General features: G+C 46.6%; 1 protein-coding gene across 2 annotated transcripts in view; it reads left to right on the forward strand.

Annotated features, from left to right (window-relative positions):
- The window catches only part of ACLY (ATP citrate lyase), a 40,623-nt gene that overhangs the window by 23,989 nt on the left and 7,904 nt on the right, over positions 1-8,730 (forward strand). Inside the window, exons 13-19 of one of the 2 annotated variants that reach the window (XM_019506286.1) lie at positions 527-617; positions 3,245-3,274; positions 5,065-5,206; positions 7,152-7,320; positions 7,697-7,801; positions 8,072-8,268; positions 8,459-8,540. In XM_019506286.1, coding sequence (XP_019361831.1) covers positions 527-617; positions 3,245-3,274; positions 5,065-5,206; positions 7,152-7,320; positions 7,697-7,801; positions 8,072-8,268; positions 8,459-8,540 — 816 coding nt within the window. The remainder of the gene's footprint in view (positions 1-526; positions 618-3,244; positions 3,275-5,064; positions 5,207-7,151; positions 7,321-7,696; positions 7,802-8,071; positions 8,269-8,458; positions 8,541-8,730) is intronic. The other variant, XM_019506296.1, reaches the window with a different exon arrangement.

Here is an 8,730-nt window from a genome sequence, read left to right on the forward strand (position 1 = left end):
CTTCCCCCCCCCCCCCCCCCCCCCCCAAAAAAAAATGAATCTGTAGATGGCCACAAGATCACCTCTCAGCCTTCTCTTGCAGAGGCTGAAAAGATTCAGGTCCTTCAATCTCTCCTTTTAGTAGAGCCTTACTTGCAGGCCCCTAACCATACAAGTGGTCCTCCTCTGGACCCTCAAGATTATTCACATCCCTCCTTGAAGTACGGCACTCAAAACTGAATGCAGTACTCCAGTTGTGGCCTCACCAGTGCCACACAGAGGGGAAGCATCACTTCCCTGGACCTGTTTGTGATGCACCTGCTAATGCATGATAAAGTGCATTTAGCTTTACTGATCACTTCATCACATTGATTCCTGTTCATCTTGGAGTCAACTATGACTCCGAAATCCCTTTCTGCTACAGTGCTGCAGTTCTTTAAAACCATTTTTTGCTTTGGAGGTACCAAAGTGAATTGCCAATCTCCAAGAAAGCCCTACGTTGCTACATCATTCTTTGCCAGCCCTACACCTGGGTTTTTTCTTTCAGACACCAGCACCAAGCAGAACTGCCTCTTTTTCTGAATCCAAGCCTGATGAGATCACTCCAGCCAAGAAAGCGAAGTCTGTGGCACCTCCTGGTAAGCTCAGTATCCTGGTCTATCACTAATAGCAATGCTTACACACCCTGCCCCCTTCTGCTTCCAGCTCTTGAAAGGGTCAACCCCACTGCCTCCCCTCCACTGCTCTTCAGCTCGGCATGGGGGACATGGTCCCAGCTAAGCATCTTTGTGGAATCGGCTGTAACTCCAAGCTTGAGCTCTATAACCATTGTTACTTGGAGGGTTACTCATTTCTAAAAAGATGAGGCAGAGTTGTCTTTTGCGTGGGCTGTTTTGTTTTTCTTTTTCCCAGGGGAAATAGCAGAAATTGAGAGTTGCAGCCTCCCAGCTCCCTCACACATGTGAAGCCAATAGGGAAAATTTCCTCAGTATTGTCCCACTTGGTTGTCTGGTTTTTGTTTGTTGGTGTTTGTAAGTAGTTGGATATTGTGGTGTTGGAAACCACATCGCTGCCTAGAAAGGCATACCTTGCACCTGGGTTTGTGTTTAAAATTCTGGGCAGAGTATTAGGCGCCATGGCCTGCTGCCTCCAGTGAATTGAGATATCCCTTGAGGTTAGCACGTTTAAGGGTTTGTTTGTTGTTTTTTTTTTTAATCTAGTTAGCTGGGAAACTTCCCTGTCTTAACACAGCCACAAGCCCTCGAAGCTCCTCCTGTTTCCTCCATTAGAATTAAGAGTGGGAAAGGTATTTCAGGAGTAAGCGAGACGAACATTATGTACATGCAGCAGGACTCAGACCAGTTCCTAATGGGTAAGGTCACAAAGAGCCATTACTGTCACCCCAACTGTTACTAATAGCCAGTTCTGTGGGTAGTCTTAGAAAAAAGGTTGAAGGTTAAATGGACTGTGGAAGCTGTAATTTAGCTTATGGTTCGGAAGACAAAGCATCTTGTGCTTGAAACGTATCTGCACTGGGATGAGCACAAATTCCTGCGCAGTGAATGTTTGGTGTCCAGACATCTGGAAAGCAGATGTTTTGACTTCATTCTGTACATTCAGAAACCACTTTAGGCTGGTTGCTGCTGCACAAATGTGTTTGGAATGTGTGGTATCTCTAAGCTGTAGTTCTGCACATGATTTTTTTTTTTTAATTTATTATTTGGTCAGGAGTTGCTGGAGCTGCTTACTATTAGTATATTGTGTCATAACACTGGAGTGACCTAGCCATTTTTTTTAATTAAACAGGTCTTTTCCCCTTTCTGTTTTTAAAATGCCCAATCTGGAGTTCCCTTCTACTTTGTCAGTCTGTGCTATTTTTTTAATTAAAAAAGAACAGTGCATTATGCAGGGAAACAGTTTAAACAAATCACTAGAGGCCACTGAGTTACCAGCAGGGATACTGGCTTTCCCTGATTTTAAAAAATTTGCAAACGCGCTCTAATAAACCCCCAAATCAGTTATTTAAAATTAAAGCCCCTCCTCTGAGGGGGGGGGCCCCCCCAGCTACCAGGGCTATGGGGCCAGGGACCCAGGTCCACAGCCCAGTGGCCCCATCAGAAGGTGGTGGCTGCTGCAGCAGAGCAGAGCCTGGCTCCCCCTGCTGCCTGCTCCGGGCTCGGGAAAGGGGTTGACTCCCCATTTTACAGTGTGCACTCCTAGAGGGGCAGGGGGGACCCATGCCCCCCCAGATCTGCATGGGGCAGAGGTGGGGGCCGGCACAAGCTGTGGGTGCTGGCTCCCACCCCGCTGCCCTCTCCTGGGGCCTCTGGAAGCCATCAGGCACAACCCAGCACAGTAGGGAACATTGGAGCCACACGGAGAAGCTGCTTGCTGCTGAGAGCTCTGCGCTGTGCTGGCAATGTGCCCCTTGCACACGTGGCTGCAGTGAGGGTGGCAGCATGGGGTTGTGCCCCTCAAAGCTGCTGCACATACAGAGAGGACACCTCGCTGGGGCAGCACAGAGCTTGCAGTGGTAAGCAGCTATCCTGCGCAACCACACTGCCAGGCTGCAGAGGCCCCAGGGGAGGGCAGCAGGGCACAGGAGCTTGAGCCTGCAGTGGGCAGCCCATCCCCACCCCACTCACAGATCTGGGGGGTGTGGGTTTCCCCTGCCGCCCCCCCCCCCCCAGGAGTGTGCACTGCAATGGGGAGCTGTCCCCCCAGCTGCCCATGGTCACATCCTACTCCTTGCTGGGGCTTTGCAGCTGTGGATTGCAGCCTGGGTCCCAAGCCCCATGCACTACCTGGCTGGGCAGGAGCCCCAGTTCCAGCCCTGCCCAGCTCCAGTCCCAGCTCCAGCCCTGCCCAGCTCACTCCCTCCCTCCTTACAGGGGCCTCAATTCTGTCCCCCACCCCCCAACATACCTGCAAGAACTGCTTTCCAGGCTGCCTGGGGCCATGTGCATGTAGATGCATATGGCACCGTCTGCCTGACTACCTTCTTCCAACTCCCTCCCAGCCCCCTGCAGGCTGGAACTATGCCCCCCTGCAGCAGGCTCACTGCAAAACTGCAAAATCCACAGGTTTCTCTGCTAAAATGAGAAATCCACATTTGACTCCAGTAAAGAGAGAGATCTGCATTTTACTCCGTTTTTCCAAGGGAAACAGAAAACTTGGATCCCTGGTTATCAGGGTTGCAGCAGGCAAAGTTTTGTATTCCACTAGCTGTGCTATATTGTTGCATCAGTGATTCTCTCTTTAACAGATTCAGCCCCAACTTCAAGACGTGTTCAAGGTAGGATGCCTGTGACTAGCTGAATGTGTCTGGCCTTGCTGGCAGCTGACCTTTTTTTTTATGCTGTTTTTCTCTCTCCAAAAGTTTGCAGTGTTGTCTGGTTCCCCCACCTTCCCTCATTCCTGTGGCCTGTAGAGTGTGACACCATTCTTGCTTTTCAGCTGCTTTTGAAATGCAGATCTGAAGCTTATTTGTGCAAAGGAGGAACAGTTTTAACAATGGGAGGATTAAGGGAGAAAAATCAACCTAAAAGGAGAGGGATCATTGCAGGGAGGTGACTTCAATAAACAACACCCCTTTTAATTCTGACCTGGGTGTACTATGGATGACCTGACACTCTTTAAAACACATGTACCCACACATCCAAGATGTTGGTGTTTATTTTGATCAGAATCAGGTAGTTGGATGATTTTAAGAAACACATTTTATTTGTGTGTTTAAATAAAATCATAATTACACAGGTCCCATCTGTCTGAGGCATTCCCAGTACACAAGGAAGCTTCTGATGAATCAGCTACAGTTGGTGGCTGCTTTACCCATTCAGCCAAACATTTGAGCTTGCATTGCTTTCCCATGGCAGCTGATGGGATTTTAGCCTTTTCTTCAGCCCTTTGCTGGATAAGGCTGGAGAGCTGAGTAAGTGAAGTTTCAGTCACTTGCAGGAGCAGGGCAGTTAGCTCAGAGCAGTGATGGAAAGACTCCTGGATTCAGATTCCAGCTCTGCTGCTAACTATCCCTTGTAGCAAACCATCTCCCTCTCTTGGTCTCTCTTGTTTAAAATGGATGTGGTGACACATTGTGTAATTGCCAGGAAGATAAATGCTCTGGCTTTTTATGATATTCTCAGTCTAGAATCCATCAAAGACATCAGCTAAGCAGCAGTATGGCTGAGTGAACCATCCATGTACTTGCAGGGATGGGGAAAGTCATAAAATTAAAGCGGGGAGCAAACAGTGCTGGTAACCAGCATGAAGCAAGAGTTAAGAGTGAAACCAGGTTTTCAGCTCCAGGGTTAGTTATACCCAGAAGTTGGTGAAGGGATCCTTAGACTTCTAAATGAACAAATAGCCTGAGGTTAGAGAGAGGGGCCCAGAATATCTCCTCCTAAAAATCTGTGTGACTGCAATGTAAGCAGATAAGCCATCCTCTTCTGTGAGCTTGCTCCCAGAAGCCAGGTTCTGTGCCACCTGGAAATGCTGGAGACAGCCAGTCGCATGTTGGATTCATATACTCAAAAAGAACTGAAAGCCTAGCCTGAGTAATGTTAAGCTGCTTTCTTGCTTTTTCTCCCCGCTCCCTGTGCCCTTATGTGGGAAACTCCATCCACATAGAAATCTGGCTTCCTGTGGACCTCTTGGAGTACAAGCTACATGCAAAATACATGCTTCAGCATTGGTCTCTCTCTTTTTCTCTTTCTCTCTTCAGCTCCACAGAATACATCTACTGACCAGTCCAGTTGGGAAGTGGGGGGAGGGAGAGCATGGCTAGTACATTTTGGGGTTGAGAGGAGGCAGCAGTTTTCCACTTCTCCCTCCTCGCTCTGCCACTGATGGAATCCTTACCTGTTTTGTGAATCTGAAGGGCAGCACCTACAGTGAGACCTCTCAGGCTGCTTGCCCTCACTCGAGTGGCCTGTCTGCTACTTCCAGCGGGTTTGGAGAGGGAATTTGCCCAGTTTAAAAGCCTTCTTGGCAGACATGTGGGATACATAGCATTGCAGCTCTGGTTATGCACAACTTGATATTTGGGTCAGTTGTTTTGTCTTTTCTCTCCCCTGTGCCTCTGGACAGGTAAAGCCACAACCCTGTTCAGCCGTCACACCAAAGCAATTGTTTGGGGCATGCAGACACGGGCTGTCCAGGGCATGCTGGACTTTGACTATATCTGTTCCAGGGATGAACCTTCGGTTGCTGCCATGGTTTATCCATTCACGTAAGTGAGCTGCCTTTTTGGTTTCCCTTAAATCTTCCTGCTGGCTTCCTCCTCTTTAAGAATCTCTGTTATTCCTCGGGTCTCAGCACTGCTCCACCTCATCCTATGTCTCCTACATCTGTCTTCTCACTCCTGACTCCCTCACCCTTTTGACTAGTATTTGCCTGGTGTTCTTCCACAACTCCTTGATTTTTGTGTGTCTAGCCTGAGGGATTCCTATGTGGTCATCATTCGCATACTGGCCAGGTCCAGTTCAGCTTAGTTAGGAGCCTGGGTGTCTTCAGTCTGGCATGGCCATAAGTTGGAATGGTAGGCATTCCCAGATAAAATAAGTGGTTTCTGTGTCCTGCCTCAGAGTAGATCTGTTTGACCTCTGTAGACCCTGGGGAAGGGATTGTCCCTTCCTTTGGCTTGGTAACATGTCCATTTTTAGTGCCTTTTTAATCGTATTTTGAAATCCCAGGAGCTTAGTGTTTGACTTGATTCTCCAGGATTTTACTCTAGTTTTCTGGGACCTGTCAGCCAGTGCTAGTTGCTCCATCCAAAGTACAAGTCAGGCCTTCTTACTTCTATCTCTTCTATAGTTTAAGATCCCTATAGCAGAGACTCCTCTGGCTGAATTTGTACAGCAGTTTATACAAAGTCACAGTCCTTATTTGCTTGCTTCTGGGCCATGTGCTATTTAGTAGTAATTTTGCAAAGCTTGCTGCTGCTTTTTATTCCCCATCCACATGCTGCCCTAGTTGCTTTATGCCTCCCTTGCTCCCTGCAGGAAGTGGTTGTGCTGGAGCTTGGTACCAATGCACTGGCCGAGTTGAGGAGTCATTCTACCTTGGAAGAAGTTATTTTTCTTTGAAAAGGAGTGATAGGGAGGTGAAGAATGGGACAGTGGTGAGAATGAGGGAGTGACTGTCTGGGATTCTGTTTTCCTGAGAAAGTTAGACAGGAGCTTTCTGCTAGGTTTTTATATAAAGCTGAGACATTGAATCATGAAACATCTCTGTCCTGCAGTGAATCTCCCCCTTTGAATCCTCCTTACCTTGCCTTCCAATCAAGCACCTCACTGTTAGTATCTAATGATAATTACAACTTTGGAATCCCTCTTGAGCAAGAGGCATTTTGCAGAGCACTTTACCAGCACAAAATACAGGCACAGATTTCCTACTGCTGAGATGCAGCCACATGAAACTTTGCCAGTTTCTCCTTGCACAGCTACCATATGGTGCAAAAGTTTTAAAGTTAGAAAGAGAGGAGCCCTGTACTAATAGAAGTCACATGGGGAAAGTAGGCTGGGAAAAAGGAACTGCCAGGGTCAAGGTCACTTGGGGTCATTAATGACCAATAGCAGTCAGTGGCCCTCTGTTCAGCAGTCTTATTCCAGCTGGGGGGTCCTCTCGGTTGTGGAGAATAAGGCCTGGGTGTTAAGCTTTTTCAGGGGTGTTTTGTTGATGCATCTGGATAGTGAAATCTTCCTCTAGAGGGATAAGAAATCAGCCGATTGGCACTCTGCCATCCAGTTTCTTAGGCCTGAAGGATGATTATCTTCTTTCAGTTTCCCTTTCCTTCTGCCCTTTAGTTATTAAATAATTGCTAATATCCTGGTCTCATTTACTGTTTCTTTACCTTGTTCATTTTTTTTCTTTCATTGTCTAATAGAATTGAGGTTTTGTTAGCCTTACTGTAGGATTTCTACACCTTAACTTTCTGCCTCCTTTTACCTTCTACATCTGCCTTAACCGTACTCTCTCCACATACCACTCTCTTTATGCACTGAAGACCCTCTTGTTAGTTATGGTTACTTTTACTCCCAACTTGAGATGAGAGTCCAGGCTGCTGGTGTTTGAGAAATGTGCTTTGTTGTTTCTCTGCCTGCAGTACTGTGTAGCTCCTTTTTAGCAGCATAAATGATCAGATCCATCTTACTTTGTTTTTTTGTTTCTTTTAGCGGAGACCATAAGCAGAAATTCTACTGGGGCCATAAGGAAATTCTGATCCCTGTCTTCAAGAACATGTCGGATGCCATGAAGAAGCACCCAGAGGTGGACGTCCTGATCAACTTTGCCTCTCTGCGATCTGCTTATGACAGCACTGTTGAGACCATGAACTATCCACAAGTAAGTGAGCAATCAGCAAAGGTCAAAGACACTGAAGCAACCCAGGCTAGTAATATCAGGGAAACAGGACTCTGCATTATTGTGACTTTAAAATACTATTTAAGTGCTTTACCTCTTGAATGGAAACTGGGTATGCATTTCCCCAGAGTTAGGAACTTACCTTAACTCAGCTTTTTTAACAATAAATATAGGAACAAGGTGAGCTAAGCTCTTCACACTCCACTAAGACTTTTTACCTAGCTTCTCAGAGGCTTGATCTCGCACCCTGTATGTGTTGTGGTAGGGAAGGTTCTTCTCTTAAGTAATTCTCCCAACCTACTGTGCTCCTGGAACTCACCAGGATGTTACTGAGGGAGTTTTGTATCTTGTGCTGTAGATCCGCACCATCGCCATCATTGCGGAGGGCATTCCAGAAGCGCTGACACGCAAGCTAATCAAGACTGCTGACAAGAAAGGGGTCACAATCATCGGGCCTGCAACTGTAAGAAATTGGTTAAATCTCATCCTCCCTACATCCCTTTAATGTTAACACATTTTTCTTTTGAGAAAAATAAAAGCTTAATTCATTTAAAAAATCATATTTATTATAACATAAAAGGCAGAGTAATTCTCAGTTTGAAGGTCACTCTGTGGCATGCAAGGCGGCTGCTGCCTTCTGGTGTTCATATAAATATTGGCAGATACCACTTGCTTTATGGAAATATCCCTAGACTGCTCAGCCTTCAGGCATCTTTCTCTGTTCTTCCTGTAGGTTGGTGGGATCAAACCCGGCTGCTTTAAAATAGGTAACACAGGAGGAATGCTGGATAATATCCTGGCATCAAAACTCTACCGCCCAGGCAGCGTGGCCTATGTCTCCCGCTCTGGAGGAATGTCAAATGAGCTCAACAACATCATCTCCCGAACCACAGATGGAGTGTATGAGGGAGTGGCCATTGGTGGGGACAGGTAAAAACCTGTTTCTTCCCCAGACATATATTTGTTTCTTTCTTTTTGCCTGGCTTAACAGCAACTTCGGTCATGAATCATTAGGGCTAGTTTTTACCTTTTCAGTGAGTCTTAATTTCCTCTTTTCAGAAACACATTGCATGAAAGTAAAAAGTTGAATTCCCTGTCTCTTTCCTTCCATTCCATCTAGGTATCCTGGCTCAACTTTCATGGACCATGTTTTACGCTATCAGGACACTCCAGGAGTGAAAATGATCGTGGTGCTTGGGGAAGTGAGTTTAAATTCTTTATGTGCTCCTTTCTGAAGCAGACTGACCTTCTCTGGAAACTTGTGTCCTGATAAGAGACATTCTAGAGAAGCTGCTAGATCAGCCACATTTAACTTGCAGATTTGTAGCAGGCAAAGATTCCTGCTTCCTAAAAGGCTGAATCATTTTCTGGTTTGTTTCGGGGGGGGGGGGG

The sequence above is a fragment of the Gavialis gangeticus genome, unplaced genomic scaffold, assembly GCF_001723915.1.
Source record: "Gavialis gangeticus isolate Ggan-Ray unplaced genomic scaffold, GavGan_comp1, whole genome shotgun sequence".
Taxonomy (NCBI): Eukaryota; Metazoa; Chordata; order Crocodylia; family Gavialidae; genus Gavialis; species Gavialis gangeticus.